Source organism: Lissotriton helveticus, chromosome 11 (genome assembly GCF_964261635.1).
Source record: "Lissotriton helveticus chromosome 11, aLisHel1.1, whole genome shotgun sequence".
In the NCBI taxonomy this organism is placed as follows: Eukaryota; Metazoa; Chordata; class Amphibia; order Caudata; family Salamandridae; genus Lissotriton; species Lissotriton helveticus.
In genome coordinates, this window is record NC_136072.1 from 1185369902 (window position 1) to 1185392168 (window position 22267).

A 22267-nucleotide genomic window follows, 5' to 3' on the forward strand; every position below is an offset into this window, starting at 1 on the left:
TTGACACAAGTGGTCAATGATAATGGCATAATTCACATGATACTGTGGAGAGTTAAGAGGATGGCGCAAGAGGAAGGGGCGGGGGTGATTCTAAGGTGAGCTCCTTCCATAAGGAGATGCTGTAAGGTTGCCTAGTGTGTCGAGTTTCATGGGGAACACATCTTTTCAATACAGAAAACAATTAATTAGGTTGGATGTAATATCTTATACATGCATCTTCTACCAAATGCATTAAGACAAGCCATTTACGGGATTTGTGGTTTGCAAACAATTTTTGTGATCATCTGTACGTTTCACATGTATCAAGTCTCCTCATGACAATACATTGACTACCCAAGACAAAGTCTTTTGAAATATAACACAATACCTTTACTTAAATTAACCCTAATTATTGCCATGTCTCCATCTTTGTCACTGAAACAGAGCGAAACAGGAGGAGTGGACGGCAGCATTCGGTGTCAACGAGAAGGATGGTCGCGCTCTACGACTACGACCCCAGAGAGAGCTCCCCCAACGTCGACGTAGAGGTAGCCCTTCAAAAGAAATTTTTTCTGCAGTGTGATGTATACACTGATGTCCAAGACATTAGTTTTCTAAGAAACAGTTCTTACACATCCCATTGTTTTAAACTCTCTGACTGGAGATGAAAGAGATTGTTGTCCTTTGTGTTAAGGGAGGTGCGTTACATACACTCTCAGTGTTTGTATGGTTTTGCTGTGGGATGTATGAAGGTATTCCCTGGATGTGCATTTACCTTTGGGTTGAGACCCCCACCTGTGACCTGTTATTTGATAGGCATGGGTAACGGTCGCAAGGCCTGTCTGACCACTTATCTCTGACTTGCGGTTAATGGGGACGTCACCATGGGTAAATCCGAGAGCAATGGTACAAGTTCACTGGAACTCGTTATTGGTGTCATTTTTATCCACATCCTCAATAGCTTGTGCACAGTTGTCATAGCGTACACTGGTATTGTTTTTACCGATACTGACATGTTTTTGCAATCCTAGATCATGACATACATTGACATCGGTTTTGCTGGTAACTGTCGTTTGGCAGACATTGACTTTGCTCCAGCCTGTATCATTGCTGTTGTGCAGCCGAAGATAATGACATACATCGACATTATATTTATGAGCATTGACATTGTCATATGGGCATAGGTTATGGCATACGTTGGCATTGCATTTATCGGTATTGTCATCGTTGGGCCTGCACACATCATGGTACTCATTGACATCATATTTACCCATTCCAACACTCCTGGCTCTAGTTGATTATTCAACTACTTCATCCTCCTCATATAACATGACAGTCATGTTATTAGAAAATGTGTGTAGTGTGTGTTACTTTTTCCCTAGCTAAGGGTATACTACCTAGTTTAAGTATTGCGTTTGTACAGCAGGAAACCCCTACTTGTAGGAAACCACATAACAGAAATATAATAATGAAAACTGCTATCATTGACGTGAATAGTTTAGACCTTTGTAGGAGGATCTACAAAAAGATAACATGCAGCCAGCCCTGCTCCAGGGCAGCTCCCACCTGGTTATTTGTCATGAGGGAGCGTTGGCTTTTGTTTGCATGTTGAAGAAGGGTATTGATCCTCCAGCGTTTACTTGCGTCTCTGTGAACAGTCTTAATTCTTCTGGAATGTCCTTACACTGAACCCAGCCAAAATAATCAGCAGTTCTTTTCCTTCGAGCCTAATGCAACAGAGTGGTTTTGTTCTGTAACGTATGTTGAGACAACTCGGAAAGATCTTCTCCAGGGATGACCAGGGTTGTGTATGGTCACGAGGGCGCAGAGACTCCGCCATCCGTGGATGAGCTGGGTGTAGCATGGTCACCGCACTGTCAGTATGTATCCATCAGGGAGGAGGTGCCCCACTGCAGGTCCGGACCGTATAATATCATGTCGGAGCCCCCATTATTACCAACCGGTATGGTTCATCTGCATCTGAAACATAAAGAGTACAATGTAAGTTTTTATACAATTAGGGGTTGCCCCTTCTCCTCCAACTAGGTATACCTATTAATCTCGGCATTCCCAGATTTCCTCCCATGGGGTGTCTAAGCTGGCATTGGACCCCCTCCCACGGGACTCATTTCACACTGCGTGATTCAGATGAGCGGCCCTGCACTGGAATTCCATGTCCGGGGTACATTTGTCATTAAAGAAGGTGGCCCCAAAGCTGTTAAGGCCCACCTGGGACCACAGGCGGAGGCAGGAAGCTGACGTATTGGTGCACTGGTGCAGTGGTCTTTCTACCTCCAGGAACCTCTTCTCTATGGAGTCCTGTGGCCAAACAATGTCCTATCACAGCAAAAAAATGAGCGGGTCTATCTGAACTCAAAAGAGATCTTTGAGCACAGAAAAATACAGGCTTTTTTAATCAATCAAAAGAGAGGGAAGTCCTTTAAAGAGGGCGGAATCCCATCACCCAACGAGGTGGCATGTCATCATCTGGGATCTCTTCATAGTTGCAACGCCTAGTGCAAACAAGGGCTACAGCCCTCAGGGAGGAACTCAGGGGTGTTTTGATTTGGTCAAACTAGAGGATTACCTAAAATCCATGAGAGATGGCGCAGGCTCTTCTTTTGGGGTGATGGTTGCAGTGCATGTGATGAAATATGAAGTGATTTAAAACTGACTACCAAAAGAGAAAAGATTTATTAGGTATGTCTTGGTGCCAAAGCTAAAAACAGTGCAAGTGCAGTATGAAAAATGGTAACTGCACTAGTCCTATAAAACAGGTCTACATGTTTCAGCCATATCGACCAAGTAATGATCGAGGCAAAGAAGTGCTAGTGTAAGTGAAGAATAAAAGTAAAATTAGTGGTTGGAACGAATACAACCTACATACACTTGTTGTCTCGAATTGTAGAGATGTCACAAGGATATAAATGTCACCCGTGGGTTACAGGTGCATACCTCACCTCACCTGGCGACAGCTCAGGACGTGAAGCACCGCTCTCTCCATCGGTACCCTGGGATTTACGAGAGCTTCTATGTCATGGGCCCTGACCCGCTAAGCTGAGGCGCTCCTGTTGTAAGATTTTTGTTTGGAGATATAGATATATATACTGACTACTAATTTCGCTGCGCTAGCGCTTGGCAGCGAGCTAGGACTGCTACAAGTGTTTCTGTGTTTTATCTTGCATACTTTTAAAAATTGTGTATTCTTACCTGTATTGTGCTCGCTCACTCCCCGTTCCACCGCAGCAACCTGTGCTGTTTGTTGTGGAGGGAGACAAGCAGCACCACTTCCTGGTTGCTCCAGCATAGGCGGCCATCTTAGGAGGGTTGACGCGCTAGTCTACCCTTTGCCCTGACTACTTAAGGGTCAGAGCTCCTCGCGCTCGGAATTGACTACTAATTTCGCTGCGCTAGCGCTTGGCAGCGAGCTAGGACTGCTACAAGTGTTTCTGTGTTTTATCTTGCATACTTTTAAAAATTGTGTATTCTTACCTGTATTGTGCTCGCTCACTCCCCGTTGCACCGCAGCAACCTGTGCTGTTTGTTGTGGAGGGAGACAAGCAGCACCACTTCCTGGTTGCTCCAGCATAGGCGGCCATCTTAGGAGGGTTTACGCGCTAGTCTACCCTTTGCCCTGACTACTTAAGGGTCAGAGCTCCTCGCGCTCGGAATTGACTACTAATTTCGCTGCGCTAGCGCTTGGCAGCGAGCTAGGACTGCTACAATTGTTTCTGTGTTTTATCTTGCATACTTTAAAAAATTGTGTATTCTTACCTGTATTGTGCTCGCTCACTCCCCGTTCCACCGCAGCAACCTGTGCTGTTTGTTGTGGAGGGAGACAAGCAGCACCACTTCCTGGTTGCTCCAGCATAGGCGGCCATCTTAGGAAGGTTGACGCGCTAGTCTACCCTTTGCCCTGACTACTTAAGGGTCAGAGCTCCTCGCGCTCGGAATTGACTACTAATTTCGCTGCGCTAGCGCTTGGCAGCGAGCTAGGACTGCTACAAGTGTTTCTGTGTTTTATCTTGCATACTTTTAAAAATTGTGTATTCTTACCTGTATTGTGCTCGCTCACTCCCCGTTCCACCGCAGCAACCTGTGCTGTTTGTTGTGGAGGGAGACAAGCAGCACCACTTCCTGGTTGCTCCAGCATAGGCGGCCATCTTAGGAGGGTTGACGCGCTAGTCTACCCTCTGCCCTGACTACTTAAGGGTCAGAGCTCCTCGCGCTCGGAATTGACTACTAATTTCGCTGCGCTAGCGCTTGGCAGCGAGCTAGGACTGCTACAAGTGTTTCTGTGTTTTATCTTGCATACTTTTAAAAATTGTGTATTCTTACCTGTATTGTGCTTGCTCACTCCCCGTTCCACCGCAGCAACCTGTGCTGTTTGTTGTGGAGGGAGACAAGCAGCACCACTTCCTGGTTGCTCCAGCATAGGCGGCCATCTTAGGAGGGTTGACGCGCTAGTCTACCCTTTGCCCTGACTACTTAAGGGTCAGAGCTCCTCGCGCTCGGAATTGACTACTAATTTCACTGCGCTAGCGCTTGGCAGCGAGCTAGGACTGCTACAAGTGTTTCTGTGTTTTATCTTGCATACTTTTAAAAATTGTGTATTCTTACCTGTATTGTGCTCGCTCACTCCCCGTTCCACCGCAGCAACCTGTGCTGTTTGTTGTGGAGGGAGACAAGCAGCACCACATCCTGGTTGCTCCAGCATAGGCGGCCATCTTAGGAGGGTTGACGCGCTAGTCTACCCTTTGCCCTGTCTACTTAAGGGTCAGAGCTCCTCGCGCTCGGAATTGACTACTAATTTTGCTGCGCTAGCGCTTGGCAGCGAGCTAGGACTGCTACAAGTGTTTCTGTGTTTTATCTTGCATACTTTAAAAAATTGTGTATTCTTACCTGTATTGTGCTCGCTCACTCCCCGTTCCACCGCAGCAACCTGTGCTGTTTGTTGTGGAGGGAGACAAGCAGCACCACTTCCTGGTTGCTCCAGCATAGGCGGCCATCTTAGGAAGGTTGACGCGCTAGTCTACCCTTTGCCCTGACTACTTAAGGGTCAGAGCTCCTCGCGCTCGGAATTGACTACTAATTTCGCTGCGCTAGCGCTTGGCAGCGAGCTAGGACTGCTACAAGTGTTTCTGTGTTTTATCTTGCATACTTTTAAAAATTGTGTATTCTTACCTGTATTGTGCTCGCTCACTCCCCGTTCCACCGCAGCAACCTGTGCTGTTTGTTGTGGAGGGAGACAAGCAGCACCACATCCTGGTTGCTCCAGCATAGGCGGCCATCTTAGGAGGGTTGACGCGCTAGTCTACCCTTTGCCCTGTCTACTTAAGGGTCAGAGCTCCTCGCGCTCGGAATTGACTACTAATTTTGCTGCGCTAGCGCTTGGCAGCGAGCTAGGACTGCTACAAGTGTTTCTGTGTTTTATCTTGCATACTTTTAAAAATTGTGTATTCTTACCTGTATTGTGCTCGCTCACTCCCCGTTCCACCGCAGCAACCTGTGCTGTTTGTTGTGGAGGCACACAAGCAGCACCACTTCCTGGTTGCTCCAGCATAGGCGGCCATCTTAGGAGGGTTGACGCGATAGTCTACCCCTTTGCCTAACCTATATAGTCCCTTGTTTGCCGCGCAGCGGTGACGCGCGGCGGTAGCGCCGTATACGCGCCGAAGAGGCGCCAAAGAGAAGCCAGTCTGCGCCAGTCCGCGTCCAGACTCGTCCGGCTGCCGGGTGGCTAGATATATTTACTATGGTAGGTCTTCCGCTTACCTATGATTCTCCCTCGCTCCTCGCCCTTCGCCCTTCTATTAGTCTACCATGTGACCATTCGTTCCTTCCTACCTATATCAATTACGCCTGTAAGATCTGTAATTGGAGCCCTTTTTCTCGCCCTGTTCGTCCCTCATCTTCTGTTCAGGAATGGAGAATGTTTCTTCTAAATTGTAGGTCTGTTAGTAAACATCACACAGAACTACACATTCTGATTGGAGAGCTTAATCCTCACGCTCTCTTCCTAACGGAAACATGGCTCCAGACAGACAATGATCCAGCTGTTGTCTGGGCCATTCCACAAGGATTCACGTTAAAAAGATTGGATCGCCCGACCGGGAGAGGTGGGGGACTGGCCATTGTTTATCGAGACAGCTGTAAATGCCGAATCACCCCCACCACTACATCATCTACGTGCGAAAGTTTTCACTTTTCGCTAGAACTCTCCCCCACCACCACCTTTTCCGGCATCCTAGCCTATCGTCCCCCGGGCGCTCTTAACGATTTTGTTACCAAAATAACTGATCTGGCTGCAAGTACCGTGCTATCCTCACCTAATTTCACCTTGTTGGGGGATCTCAACCTGCACCTAGATGATCCCCACGATACTGCAGCTAGCTCTCTCTGCTCCAACCTTCAAGCGCTGGACCTCCACCAAAAGGGCTTTTATGTAACACATAACAGAGGTCATCTCCTTGACCATATCTTCAGTAATATTGATGATATTAAGGTTGAGCCCTCTATTCCACTTCCCTGGACCGATCATTTTTTGATACCCTTCATCTGGCGCACAAACCTCCCTCCCTCCACTCACACCAAGGTAGGAAATGGTCCTCTCTTTCCCTCCCTGCATGGGAAGCTGCCCTGGCCAGAGACCCACCTAGAAGGGCATCGGATGCCAACACAGCAGCCAACAATTTCGACGGTTGGATCTCTTCCTCACTTGATACGGTCCTCCCCGTTCAGACTAATAATTTTACGAAAAGACCCAATGCGGCTCCGTGGTTTACTCCCACTCTCAAGACTATGAAACTAGCCTGTCGTAAACATGAGAGATTATGGAGACAGGACTACTCTCAACTTAGGAAAGAGGAATATAGAGCCAGTATTAGGCTCTATAAACAAGAGATAAAGGCGGCTCAAGCGTCCTTCTATGGTAGCAAAATCAATGCAGCCGCCAACGCCCCAAGGGAAATTTTTAAAATTGTTAAAACCCTTATCTCACCCCCGGTGGAATGCCCCTCTGCTGATGGCGCCCAAAATCGTTGTAACGATTTGGCTGACTTCTTTTCTCAAAACATCCTGACTATATACTCCTCATTTAGGGATGCCAACAACGATCTGGAACTCCCTACTTCTATAGCCTCTGATGCCTCGGTCTCCTGTAGCCTTGACATAATTCCACTCTTGGATGTTCCGATGTTAGATAAACTTATCTCTAAAATCACTTCCGGTTCTCCTAACGATCCAGCACCCCCCCAGACTCTCATTTTGGCGATGGACCTGATTCGCCCGGTCATATTGGACGCTCTCAACATTTCCATCTCCTCTAAATCCGTTCCCCTTCTTGGAAGTGCGCGATGGTGAGGGCATTGCTGAAGAAGCCCAATCTTGACCAGAACAACTTGGCGAACTACCGTCCTATCTCCTTGCTCCCTTGGTTGAGCAAACTGCTTGAGAGGCACGTAAATAACATCTTGACAGACTATTTGGAGTCAAATAGTCTACTGCGTGCCTCTCAGACAGGGTTTCGTCCTTTACATGGGACTGAAACCGCTCTCCTAGCGGTAACGGAAGAGGCAAGAACAGTGTTGGACCGGGGAGGAAAGGTCGCCATTATTTTATTGGATCTCAGCGCCGCGTTCGACACGGTCAACCATGTCATGTTGTTGCAACGACTGGCGGACATGGGCGTGTCGGGCGCGGCCCTGGAATGGTTGACATCCTTCCTGGATGACCGGTTCTTCCAGGTTTTTGAGGGTGAGGCAGTGTCCCCCAAACATCCACTCAGGTGTGGGGTTCCTCAGGGCTCCTCCCTGAGCCCCACTCTGTTTAATGTATACATGGAACCCCTAGACAGGATAGTCCAGCCCTTCGGTGTGCGTATTGTCACCTACGCGGACGATACCCAATTGGTAGTCTCCCTAGACCATGCGGAGGGATCGTCCCACACCTTAGGGCCCTGTCTGGAGGCTGTCGCCAGATGGATGCAATCTTCCTGTTTAAAACTCAACGGGGAGAAGACAGATGTCATCTTATTGGGTAATCCATCTCCCTCTGTCTTTGCATCCATCTGGCCACCATGTTTAGGCCTGCCCCCCGTTCCTAAGCCCCAAATAAAAAGCCTGGGGATCTGGTTTGACACAGCCCTGAATTTTTCGGTCCAAGCCACAAAGATCGCGGCCACCTGTTTTGGGTTGATGAGGATGCTGCGGAAGGTGCTCCCCCTGCTTCCTTTTCAGGCTAGGAGGATCCTGGTCCAGGCCCTTATACTATCTCGCCTGGACTATGGGAACGTCCTCTTTATGGGAGCCCCCTCCTTTGTCATCCAGAAGCTCCAAGTCACCCAAAACAGTGCGGCCCGCCTACTTTATGATCTTCCTCGCTGGCAGTCAGCAAGGAATGCCCTGAGGGAGCTTCATTGGCTCCCTATTGCGGCGAGAGTACAATTCAAGGCTATGTGTATTTTACACAAGGCCTTTCATCACACTGGCCCTGCAATCTTGCAGTCCCTGGTTACTCCCTATGTCCCGTCCCGCTCCCTTCGCTCCTGTACCCTCCAGCTAGCCACGTCCATCAGAGTTAGGAAAGCCCGCTGGGGAGGCCTCTCTTTTTCACACACTGCGGCTAAGCTCTGGAACACCCTCCCTTTGCCCCTCCGGGAAACTTTTAACCATCTTTCCTTTAGAAAAGCCCTGAAAACTCACCTGTATGCCAATCTCTGCTGATCTGCCCTGTGCCCACGCAAAGTAAGTTTACAGTCATAAGCGCTACGAGGCCTCCGGGTAGACAGCGCTATACAAGTGTTATATAATAATAATAATATAAGCAAACACTTCCTGACCACCAAATACAGGGCAGAACCACTCAGGCACGGACCTCTTGAAAGCTTCTGCCACAGGAATTACGGACTCCCACACATCTTTAGTGTGCAAGCAGTGCAATCTTTTATTTCAGCTTACAAATGAATAGACCAGTGTCCTCCATGACGCGTTTCGCTCCACGAGGAGCTTAATCACACATATATATATATACACACACACCCCCCATATCTACAGTATAAGACCTACAGATAAAAACTATAGTCCATAGAGGAGCTAACTATGCCCCATAGTTAGATTGGTTAAACAAAACATAATGCACATCCTGCATTTTATGCATATAGCAGAACAAAGTCTGAGGATGTACAATACAGATATGTATACCAACAGAACAACAGAGAGAAGGGTACACATTCCATAACACATTCTGAGTGACTCTACATTAGGTTGACTTTTTTTTTTGTTTACATTATTTATTGGAATTTGTATTTTCATGGTACATCATTGTATTACGCTGATAACATACCGAATGTCATGTGAACTCAGGCAGCATGTACATCAAAAAAGAAACATACATTATGGAGCATCCATCTCATCGTGTATCTCATAGGTCAAACTTGAAACATTCAAAGATTGTACATGGATCGCCCGTACAGTGGTCTGATGTAATTTCCGGTGTGTCAATCAATGCCATGTGTCTGTGCGCGTGGGTTCCCACTAGGCTGTGGGTTGATATCAAGTTCCCCACTCTATCCCCAACTATCTCTTTGGTCGATGGCCATTTTTACGTTCCCAATGTGTAGAAGCCAACTTTGCCGTTTTATAGGAAGGACTTGCTATAATGAACTATGGGAGGGGTAGAGGTCGCGGGGGGGGGAGCCTGGGGAGTCCACATTTATAGGGTCAAGTAGTTGGTGTCTGTCGTGTGGTTGGTGTCAGTTCGTCTACAAGATGTTTGTAGTTTCGGAATCAGAAGTGGGGGGCTGAGGATGGCTAGGGTAGATGTCTCCTGCCATAGGTCGGGGTGTTAGTGGAGCGGGGCCCTCTCTCGGGGCCCTCTCTCGGGGCCAGATCTCCCTCTGATATGGTTACTGGGGGCACATATTTGCTCTCACTATCGGGGACAGGGGCAGAGTCTGAGATTGGGATGGCGTTACTCCGTGTGAGTCGTCTTGTGTTGTCTCTTGCGTGAACTGAAACAGAAGTTGTGCCCATTCCATTGAGATGGGGTGTTTGCAAATCCCTTGCACCTCCTCCTCCCGCAACAGTGTTTTCTCCGCTGCCCCCCATTTATGCACTGCCCCTATCCAGGCTGCCTCAGGGGGTCCTGCCGGCGCCCTCCAAAGCATGGCTATTCCTCGTTTCGCTAGCAGTATGGCTAAGGACGCAAACCTGCCCTGGACTTTTTCTGTCTTCCGACTGCGGAAGATCCCCAAGGCTCATGACCCCCATGAGGTAATGTGCATGAGGTGTACAGCCGCCCTCAGTACCTGATGTACCCTACCCCAATATAGCTGGATTGTGAGACAGTCCCAGAACATGTGCTTGAAATTTGCCTCCGGCAGTTGGCACCGGGGCATGCGAAGTGTGTGTCGGGATAAAAGCGGAGCAGCTGGTGTGGTGTTAAATACGCACGATGTAATATATTGGATTGAATGTTTTTGAATCATGCGTTTCTTGATACTTTCTTGGGGCACTCCAGAGCCTTCTCCCATTCTTGGTCATGTAGCACCCGTCCTATTTCATCCTCCCACTTTTGGCGCAAGGCCTGCAGAGGGGCCTTGGTCAGTTCACTAATTGCCTTGTAATGCCAGGTGACTAAATGCCTGCCCCATCCCATACGTAGGATTGTGTGGAGGACCGGGTGCGTCGGTGGTTCCTCTACAGTGAGATCCCAGCATTGCTGAGCGCTGTCTATTAATTGTCGGTGCACTAGTAATTGCCCAGGAGGGAGATCATAGCAGTCTCTCATTTGGGCATACATTTTCAGCTGCCCATCTCCAAACAGCATTTCCATCTCCGTCACCTCGTGTTCCATCCATATTCGGAGGGCTCCGGATGTGTAGTAGTTCTCTCTCTGCGGGAATCTCACTAGTGGGAGCAGTGGGGAGTAGAGGGGTATGCCTCTTGACATACGGTGTATACGCATCATACATTTGCGGGCTATTGATACCTGCAGGGGGTGTGTCCGTGTTGGCTTAGTGCCCGGCATCAACAGTCTCCGGATGGCTGGGAGGGGGACCCGACCCTCGTTAGTAAGCGTCTCCTCCAAGTGGCGTTCCGCCGTCCAATGGGACAGCCACTGGAGCTGTGCCACTCAAAAGTAGGCTTCGAAAGAAGAGCCCCTAAACCCCCTTGGTGGTCGGCAAGTAGAAGGTGCGTAAGGCTACCCTGCGTCTACCGTCCCCCCATATCAATGTCGTAAGTAGTGTGTCCAGCTCTTGGAAAAAGGAGCGCGGTGGTATCACCGAAAGATTGGTGAAGGAGTATAGCAGTCTGGGTACCATTATCATTTTTGCTAATGCTACACGCCCTATGGGGGCCAGGGGCAGGGACTTCCAGAAGGCTACTGCCGCACGTAGTCCCGCCAGTGTTCTGCGGTGGTTTCCCTCGTAGAGGTCTTCAGGTGAGTGGTATAGTCTCACCCCCCAAATATCTGGGTGCTGCAGTATTCCAACCAAGCGTCTGGGGTCCTATCATGACCTCCAAGGGAGCCAAATGTGGGCTAAGGGGGAAAATCGTCGATTTACCCCAATTGACTTTAAGTCCGGAGACTTGTGTGAGAGTCTGCAATATTTCCCAGATTGGCGTGAAGTCGTTATATCCCGCACATAAATCAGGAGATCATCAGCATATAGCGAATCACTATGAACTGTGTCTTCGATTGGGATACCCCAGTCCTCCCCCCCTGTCGTAGACGGATGGCTAAAGGCTCCACTTCCAAGGCAAAAAGAAGGGGGGACAATGGACACCCCTGCCTGGTGCCTAGCTCCACCCGAAGTGGGTTTGAAATATATTTACCCACTCTCACCCTGGTGGTGAGGCCCTTATACAGGAGCTCCGTGTATGCCAATAGGGTCGGGCCAACCTGCACTTTGCGAAGAACTGCGAATAGATATGGCCATCGAAGGCCTTCTCAAGGTCTAAGATTAGGCAGGCGGCCCGTGGGAAATGGTCCCGTGCTCTGTCCTGTACATGAAAGAATCTACGTATATTCAGCGATACATTGCGGTTGGGGAGAAAACCATTCTGGTTGGAGTGTATCAGTTGTGGGAAAACCTGTATGTACCTATCCACCAGTATTTTTCTAAGATCTTACAGTCCGTGTTGAGCAACGTTATGGGTCTATACGAGGACGGGAGAGTAGGATCTCTGTGAGGTTTAAGAAAAGTCACCAGGGCCGACTCTCTAAGTGAACTGGGTAGGGCGCCGTTGTGTAGCGCTTCATTATATACGGTTACGAGGTGCGGGGCTAGCTGCCTCGAAAAAGCGGCATAGTATTTGAGGGGGAAGCCGTCTGCTCCCGGTGCCTTTCGGCGCGCCAGTGCCCTAAAAGCTTTGGCGATGTCTGGGAATTGTATCTTAGCGTCTATCACCTTCCCCTCCACCGACGGAATATTGGGTAGAGGCACGGATTGGAGGAAGTGGGCTAGCGTTAGATGTGAGACATGCAGTAGGGCTTGGTAAACTCTCGTGTAATAGTTGTGAAAAATGCGTAGTATATCTACCTGCGATTTTTTAAGGGTGCCAGTGTTATCTTGCAGTATTGTGACAGGTGGCATGTCCGTGTCCTGTTTCGCGAGCCAGGCAAGGAGTGTACCTGCCCTGTTTCCCTCGTGGTGCACTCGGGTGGTATATACTCTAAAATTGTATTTGCGGAGGTCCCTTATGGTTTCCGCATACACTGTTTTTGCTGTCGCCACCTGTTCTGGAATAGCCTCCCCTTGATCTAGTACTTTGGTAAGGCCCACCAGTCGCATTTCTGCTGATTGCAGTGACGGTTCTAGTACCTGTCGCACCCCAACTATGTGTTGAATGCAGTGCCCCCTTGCCTCAACCTTGAATGCATCCCATTCTACTGATCTGGAGGATGCTGTACCCGCGTTAAGGGAGAAGTATTCTTGAATGTGCCCACCATGTGTACGGCAAAAAGCCTGGTCTGTGAGGCATTCTCGGGGCAGCTTCCATGTAGGGACTGGGGGGTGAGGTGGCCTCCATCGAAGGGTCCCCATATGCGCGTCGTGGTCGGACAGTACTCTGCCTAGGTAGTCAGTGTGTTGTATTTGGCGGAGCAGCGTTACTGAGCATAAGAATCACCCTGAGATTATGTGGGGCGGAGTAAAAGGAATAGATCCTAGCGTTCGGGTTCTTTTCTCGCCAAGTATCCACTAATGCCCAGTGGGTTACCCAGTTTTTAAACTGTTCTGCCTGTTTCAGCGCGGGTAAATGTGCTGGTGGGGGATGAGATCTGTCTAAACAAGCGGTCCACCTCTGTCCCCGTAAGGTGCATCTCCTGGAGGAGTACCACCAGTGCTAGCTGCCTTTTCATATAGGCATAAACCGCATACCGCTTACTAGCCATGTGCATACTACTGACGTTCAATGTTATAACTTTCAGGTCTGTATTGGGGGTCCTAGCCATCATTTATGTCTAATGTCTGGGTGGTGCCCCTCGTGTTATGATGTCCCCGCCTCTCTCGTGCTCCCCATGTGTCCTGACTATCGACCTCTGATCGTACTAATAGTTGCATGTCATATGCTTGGTCCCCAAGAAATGTGGAAAGGATGTAAAACTGGGGGGAAGTGAAGTAAATCATCAGGAACCTGTCCCAACTAAAAGGACCTATCCCTCGGGGCGATACGTCCAAACTGCACAACATGGGCTAACTCTAGTTCGTTTTGTGGGGGAAGTGGTCGTCTGCCTCCGTCCGCTGGCATCGCTGCAGCTGCCCGTTCGTTGACTACGTTGTACTGCTGCCATTACCTTACGGTGGAATCTGATGCGAGGGCCATCTTTCAGTTTTGCCGAATATCGGAGTGACCACCAGGGTGCCACAGCCCAGTCGACCTGCGCCTCTTCGAGTGGGAGGAGTGGATGGCTCCAATGTCATCCCCCGTGGGTATCCGGTGTGGCAAACCGGGAGTGTCAGATCAGAGTGTCCGCCGTTTGGGGGGTTACAATTGGCGGGGTCATAGATCCACCACCAGGGGTGTTTCCGCCACTGTCTTTAATTTAAAGCCATTTCCAAAGTCTTCCTCTTCAGACGTGAAACGGTGTGGGTCTCTGTCATCATCCGTACTTCCCCCCGGGGGCCCCATCTCTGCAGCCACTTGGAGAGCTCTCCGGCACTCAGCAATGATTTGGGCAAGGTCCGGAGAGTTCTTGCTGGAGGAGTCCGAGCGTGAACTGAGTTGGGTGAGCGTGATCTTTTTCTGTTGCCGTCGCAAAAGTTACGTGCCTTCGGTAACGATATATCTGTAAGAAACAGTAGTTAGTGTTAGATTCCTTACCTTAGAATATCCCCATGCGCCAAGCTGTATATGGAAAGTTTTCGTCAGCAGTACCCTTGCGCGTCGGTAAGCGTTGTCTGCGGCTCCGTGTCCGTCGTCGTGATTGCCGGTATGACGTCATCGGAGTACTTAGACGCCGCCCTTGCGCGCTGAATTCAGTTCTGTACATAGCTTTCCGTGCTAGGAACGCAGAGCCTTGATAGAAACCGACACTGGTGCCATGAAACTAGGGCCCTCCAAGGGAGATACCTTAACCCTAGATATCGGTTTGCAGAACGGAGAGGATGGGTGGGGCCGTAAGGAATCTAACACTAACTACTGTTTCTTACAGATACATCGTAACCGAAGGTAAGTAACTTGTGCATCTGAAAGAAACAGGTTAGTGTTAAATTCCTTACCTTAGAATAAATACCCCAACAATACCAACCCCGGTGGTGGGTCTGCAAACCAAGATCACACCAGAAAGTCCTGGAGAATGGAACGGCACGGCCGAAAAAGCCATCTCTCCGGACTTGGCTGTCCAGGCAGTAGTGCTTAGCAAACATGTGCAGCGAGGCACACGTAGCAGCCTGACAGATGTCCTACAAGTGGACTCCCCCCAACCCAGGGCAGTAGTAGCCGCCGTGGCCCGAGTGGAATGGGCACACATCCCCACAGGAGGCTCCTTTTCGGTCAAGGAATAACAGACCTTGATGCACAACACGACCCACCGAGAGATGGTCCGCTTGTGCACCGCCTGTCCCTTCTTAGCGCCCACGTAACCAACAAAGAGCTTGTCGTCTACCCGGAACGGGCGTGTGCGGTCTAGATAGAAGGAGAGCGCACATTTTATGTCCAGACAATGGAGCCTCTCCTCCTCTTTCGAGGGATGCGGAGGTGGAAAGAAGGTGGGCAAGGTGATCGACTGCCCGATATGAAAGGCTGTGACCATCTTGGGCAGGAAAGAAGGAAGAGTCCTCAGAACAACCTTGTCCAGATGGACCGAGAGGAAAGGAGGTTTAGAAGATAGAGCCTGGAGCTCACTCACTCTCCTGGCAGAGGTGATGGCAACCAGGAATGCAGTCTTAAGAGTCAGAAGACGAAGAGGACAGTTAAGAAGTGGCTCAAAGGGAGCGCAAATCAGATAAGTCAGTACAAGGTTCAAGTCCCACTGAGGCATCACGAAGAGGACAGGAGGAAACATGTGTGTGATGCCCTTCAAGAATCTATTTATAACAGGGGACTTGAAAAGAGAAGGCTGATCAGGAAGCCTTAAGAAGGCTGAAATGGCCCAGAGGTAGGCTTTGTTAGTGCCCAGAGCAGAGCCCTGCTGGGCAAGAGAAAGAAGGAAGAAGAGAACCTCTGAAAGGGGGGCACAGAGTGGATCCACAGCCTTTGCTGTGCACCATGCCACAAATTTGTTCCACCTGCAGTCGTATACCGATTTTGTGGAGGGACGCCTGGCTGCCAGAATCACATCATAGACTTCAGGAGGCAAGTCAAATGGCCTCAGGTGTCGCCGCTCGATCTCCACGCATGTAGGTGGAGACTGGACAGGTTTGGGTGGAGGACCATCCCCTGCTGCTGCGACAGAAGGTCCTCCTGATGAGGCAGACAAATCGGGGGATCAACTAACATGCTGAGTAGCTTGGGATACCAGTATCTTCATGCCCAGTCCGAAGCCACAAGAATGACTTGGGCCCGGTCTCGCCTGATCTTCTTGAGCACTCTGGGCAGAAGTGGTATAGGCGGAAAGGCATACAACAGACGGCAGCTCCACTCGCGATAAAAAGCGTCTCCGAGCGAGTGCCGCCTTGGAAATTACAACATGCAGAACTGATAAAATTGTGCATTCTCTTCAGTGGCGAATAGATCTAACCAAGGCTCTCCCCACTGCTGAAAGAGACCTTGCGCCAGGTCCGAGCTCAGACGCCACTCGTGATCCATCATGCACCGACGGCTGAGTTTGTCTGCCCTAGCGTTCAGGGTACCTGCCAGGTGTTGAACCACCAGGGTGACGTCCTGGTGTCCCAGCCATGTCCAGAGACACAGAGCCTCCTGACAAAGGGTCCACGACCCCACCCAGCCCCGTTTGTTGTAGTACCACATGGCGGTAGTGTTGTCCGTGAACACCTGCACTACACTTCCCCGGTCAGAGGGAAGGAATGCCTTCAGTGCAAGTCGGATCACCCGCAGCTCCAGAAGGTTGACATGGAGCCAGGACTCTGCTGGAGACCAGAGGCCTCTGATCTCCGCCTCCCCCATGTGGCACCTTCATCCCTGGAGGGACGCATACCGACAAGCAAGGGTACTGCTGACGAAAACTTCGGATCCAGCCTGACGCCTGGGGATATTCTAAGGTAAGGAATCTAACACTAACCTGTTTCTTTCAGATGTTGGCGACCTGATGGGCGATGGGTTTGCACAGTTCTAGTGATGGCCAAGTTCGCCAGGTGTTGGTTGGCCGAGTCACTGGCTTCCGAGGGATCCAGAAGAAGTGCGCAGTGCCTTCGTGGATGATTTTGAGCCTAGCGGGAATAGGAGTGCATATTGAACATTCTTTTGGCGTAGGACAAGTTTGACCGCTGCAAAGGTGGACCTTTTTTGTTGTACAGCCCTGAAGTAGTCTGGGAATAGCATGACTTGCTTATCCTCTACTTGGATGACACCCTGGCATCTCACGGCCCAGAGGATAGTATCTCTGTCTTGGTAATTTAGCAATTTCAGGAGAAATGGTCGGGGCGGCGATCCCAGTAGCGGTCTGCGGGCCGGCACCCGGTGCGCCCGTTCTCTGGAGAAAAATGTGGTTAGTTCTCTTTCTGGATTAAATGTTGCGATATAGTTAAGGGGGTTGGTCCCTTCCACTTCTTCGGGCAGATTGATAATGCGGATGTTACTCCTCCGCGATTGCCCTTCTAAGTCATCCGTCCTGCTCTCTAGGATCTTCACCCGTGATTGCAGATCTTTCAGGGTGTCTTGTTGTCGTTGCATTTGTGGTTCTAGCGTATGCAGTGTTGCAGTGTTACTTCTCCTTGTTTAACCTAGTCAGCCAATTTCCTGTGGTCATCTCGGAGTAGATTAAGATACGTTGCTAGCTCTCCGAACTTGTGCTCCATGGTCACTCTCGAATGTTCTATCGCCGCTAAGACTATCTATTTTCTGAGACATGGTGTCTGCACTTGCGGGTTCTCCTCCCGGGGGTGTGACGTGGGGTGCCAGAGACGCTGCCCTCGGGCGGCCAGAAGCTTGCTCTGTGCCAGTTGCCCGTTGGCACCCCATGGCGATCGGGTCCTCTGCCGACTATCCGCGGCCGCCTCCCATGGCGCTCCTCCTGTGCAATTGTTGTGTTGCTTGTGATTAGGTATGGCTATGATGGCTTCGGTCTCCCTCTTGTGTACTACAAATGCGGCTCACTGTAGTCCCCTAGCTCTGATTGGAGACCTTCTCTGGGTATCCGGGGTGTGTTGTATCGGAAGCAGCAGAGAGTCCCCGCTGCGCAGGCGCAAGTGGAGGGTGCCCAATCGCCTCTTCTGATCGGTGGCTGCCCCTGTCAAAGGGCCGGTAATGGATTCTGCCGACAGTCCCTCTGCTATGGGGCCACTCTCCGCTGGTTGGGAGCAGGGCCTCCCAGTGCACAGTCAATGTGGGTACTCTCAGGGGATGGTATCCGAAGTCTCAGGGACCCGCGCGTCCACCTGCTTTCCGTCAGCTCGTGCAAGCACCTCCCCATACGGGGTCTTGGAATGGGCGACAAGGCCCTGGGTGGCGCGTTGCCCGTGCTCCAGGGCGGCGCCTATGTCACGCTCCAGGGGCCCCCCTGCTTGTTTTTTTGACGTTTGTGATAGCGCCTCCACACACCCACAGTCCTCTCAAGGGGGGTCGCCGTGGCAGGGTGCTGCTGTTGCCGGCCAGGGGGTCCTCACCTACTCATCTCTCCAGTTCCTAACCAGTGGGCCCACACTCTGGTCATGCATCCCCCCCTTCCGCGCGCCTCAGGGCCCGGCACCGTTGTGGGGGAGGGCACATCACTGCTCTTGGTCACGGTCAGCCTGTTGCCTGTGTTCAGCCCAGGCCAGGGTGCCAAATTATGTCTCAGGGGCTCCCGCTTTGTAGGCTGTCTATGTAAGTTCCTGCCTTGGCCCTCCCCACCGGCCTCGGCCCCCGCAGGAGCAGGGCGGCTCTCACAGCAGGGTACCACAGCCGACAGTCGGGGGAGCAAAGGCCCGCCGTCTTCCCTCGTCCCAATAAGGCGGCCGCAGTCCAACCGCAGGCCCTCCCCCACGCGCCTCGAGGCCCGGCGCAGCAGCAGGGGAGGGGTGCCTCCGCATAGCAGAGGTTGCCCCCTCGGGAGCTTACCAGGCCCCCCTGCCGGTGCTATGTGCAATGTTTTCAGGATACCCCTGTGGCCGATGCAGGTTCGCGCTCGAGCGGGAGAATCAGTCACCCAGGAGCATCCCATGAGTGGCCGCTGCAACCCCCTCACCTGCCTCCTCCTGATCTCCTCCACCATCCGGGTAGGCTCTGGAGCCCACGTGGGGAATGCCGTCACGGGCTATGAGGCCCTGCCTGGTGGATCAGGCCATCTGCCGTGACCAGGATTTGGGAGCGCCCAAGCCTCCTAGGGGGCTGCCATTTTAGGACTGCGGCCGCAGCCCCTTCGGAGCCCCCATGCCCCTTCAGTTCAGCCGCACTGGTCATTTACTCGGGGTCCCGCTGTGCCCCCCCGTGAGTGCCGCCCTGGGCTTTATTGCTGGTCCCGATGGCTGTGTGACATATTTAGGCCGGTGGTGGCGGGCCGCTGTGCGGAGCTCTAGCGGAGTGCGCCCACCATCTTGGCTCGCTTGGCCATGCCCCAACTCAGCATTAAGATAATGGCAATCGCTCAAAGTCTCCTGTGGAAGACAAACCTCGGCCTGACCATCCGGGGCTCGAGAGTGGGCCAGGATGGCTCCCTTGTATGTGTGTGCTCCTGAAAAGGGATGGGCAGCAACTACACACTCTCTCTTGAACGGGGCCCACTTTGGCGAGGCACCAACGCTGAGCTCGCAGGATCCACTTCCTCCTCATCGCTCACTGCTGGCGACGGCCAGTATCCACCTCCTAGTGGGGGATGGGGTATTGCCTCTTGTCTGTGGCGCCTCCACTCGTGGTTCACGCCAGGCCCCAGCTCCGCTCACTAGGCCAGGCCCACCTGCAACACTGCCCCTGCTCCCCACAAGCTAACATGTCAGAGCCAGGGGGGGATGCACAGGGGCAAGTTCTTCAGCCTCTATTATCTAGGTCGTCGAATGGCGGGTAAGGGGGTGGGGTTGGCGGTCGACTCAGCACTGAAGCGGGTCACCGCAACAATCCCAGGGCCATCCCAGCTCACTCTTCATCGGGGGCATCTCAGGCCCAACACGCACAAGATCGTGGATGGGCAGGATTATTGAGGATGGTTAAGCTATTGATAAAAATCAAGAGTACGTAGAGGTGACTGGCCACAGGTAGCTCTGCTGTTTCAGAGGAATGGTCCCATAAAATAGTCATTTTGAAGTTCGATAACAACCGAATATTCTCCATGCTGCAGAAGAGAGATAATAATCTGAGGGGTAGTCATACTAAAAGTCCGATTCCTGAGGAATAGTTGAAGTCTCCACCCTCTCGACGTCTTCTATACTATGAATTACATGGTCTAAAGACATGCTGCATGTAGGTTGTTGGGCTCTTTCCTCCAGCAGCATGATTGAAATCTCCTGTTGAAGCTTCTTCCTATCACTGTCTCGTGTAGTAGGTGGTGGGTTTTTATATATGTTGTAGAGTGTAATCATAATTCACAATGCCTAGTACCCGTTCACCTGACGTGACTCTCTTCTTTTGCATTAGTGTGTCAAACGTACTGTCATATATTCTGGACTATTGCTTCACTAGGATACTCCCCTGTGTATTGTTGACACACACTCTCTCACTCATTCACACTGGTCTCTGCTCATTCATTGGGGCCTCACATCCGTAAATGTAACATTCCTGGCTTTCAGAAGGATACAGCCATCTTAAAATGCTTCTGACTCTTAACCACCAATAGGAATAAGGGCAGCAAACATGTTTCTGTTTCAGAAGTAATATCCTGTAGGGATTCACCTACATGTATAACAATGAAGGAATTTCAGTCTGAGGCCACTGGATTTTTCCTTCAATGTCTGGCTGGATAGAAGTGATGCTGAGCAATCCTAGTCTACAGAGATGGCAAAATGTGCCAGCCCCTTGAACCCCTCCGCTGTGTCTATAATCGCAGCAGATGGTAACTCTCCTCTCAAGATAGCACTGACCTGCACCCATTTATCTTTGGAATTAGGTCTGAATACATTGAGATGTTATTCAATATCTCTTGATCCTATCACCATAAGGTATCTGGAGCATTCAGTGACTTGTGGCTGCAGCTGTACAGTTTGCTTGGAAACTGATCTAATCTGTTATCCTCCTAATCTCAGAGGCTTCTTCAGGGAGACCGACATTGTCTCGCTCTTGAGGTACGCAGAAGCGTATCAAGCTAAAGGGTCACAGCAGGAGAACTAGTCTGTATCCACAAATATTCCATAATTGTGATTAATTTGACCAGACCCCTGGGCTGCTCCCCAAGAAGTGACACATGAAGGTCATGGGTAAATTGAAACACATTGAAGTACTCACTTCACAACGGTGCAGGATGCAGTGCCATCTGGCGGAGTGCGTTGTGTGCCGTCTGGCAGGGCCTGCGAAGCGAAGCCTTGTTTTGGGTTGATGTAGTCATACCACATACCACCTATGTTCCCACCCGTATCCCTTGCTCTGCTGATCTCCATCTTGCTCGTACCATCACAGTACGCAAAAGCAGAGCGGGTGGCCGCTCCTTCAGGTCCCTCGCCACTGCCCTCTGGAACTCTATCCCTATTCAGGCACGCGCCATGCAAAACCACTGGCACTTCCGTAAACGCATTAAAACCTGGCTGTTTGCTTCCTCTCTGGGGCCCAATTCTTAGGCTGCTCTGCTCTACTCTATCGCTCCTCCTGTCTGGTTGTCTGCAGGCGCTGGGACGCCCCGCTGCTGGGGCAGCCATGCGCTATATAAGACCACTTAACATAACATAACATAACGAACAAGTTACTTACCTTCGGTAACGATATATCTGTAAGAAACAGTAGTTAGTATTAGATTCCTTACCTTAGAATATCCCCAGGCGTCAGTCTGGATCCGGAAACTTTTGCGTAGCAGTACCCCTGCGCGTCGGTAGGCGTCGTCTGCAGGCGTCCCCTGCGGCTCCGCGTCGTCGGCGTCGTGCGCCGTGATGACGTCGCTGGAGTATATAGACGCCGCCTCCGCGCGCTGACGTCAGTTCTTTGCACACAGCTTTTCCGCGCCAGAACACGCAGAGCCATGTGAGAACCAACACTGGTGCCATTTGAAACTAGGGCCCTGAAAGGGATGTCCCTAACCCTAGGTATCAGTTCGCAGAACGGGGAGGATGGGCGGGGCGGTAAGGAATCTAATACTAACTACTGTTTCTTACAGATATATCGTTACCGAAGGTAAGTAACTTGTTCATCTGAAAGAAACAGGTTAGTATTAGATTCCTTACCTTAGAATAGATACCCCAGCAATACCAACCCCGGTGGTGGGTCTGCGAACCAATACAACCTACACCAGAAAGTCCTGGAGGACCGAACGGCCAAAGAAGCCATCCCTCCGGACTTGACTGTCCAGGCAGTAGTGCCTCGCAAAGGTGTGCAGCGAGGCCCACGTGGCCGCCTGGCAAATGTCCTGCAAAGGGACTCCCCGGCCCAGGGCAGTAGTAGCCGCCGTGGCCCGAGTGGAATGGGCCCTCAGCCCAACAGGAGGCTCCTTCCGAGCCAAAGAGTAGCATGCTTTGATGCACAGGACGACCCACCGAGAGATGGTCCGTTTCTGTACCGCCCTTCCCTTCTTCTCACCCACGTAGCCAACAAACAGTTGGTCATCCACCCGG

General features: G+C 51.0%; 1 protein-coding gene across 1 annotated transcript in view; it reads left to right on the top strand.

Annotated features, from left to right (window-relative positions):
• Window positions 1-22267, top strand: part of RIMBP2 (RIMS binding protein 2) — a 1305415-nt gene that overhangs the window by 1167226 nt on the left and 115922 nt on the right. The window contains exon 24 of the mRNA XM_078668014.1: window positions 424-527. Coding sequence (XP_078524140.1) covers window positions 424-527 — 104 coding nt within the window. The remainder of the gene's footprint in view (window positions 1-423; window positions 528-22267) is intronic.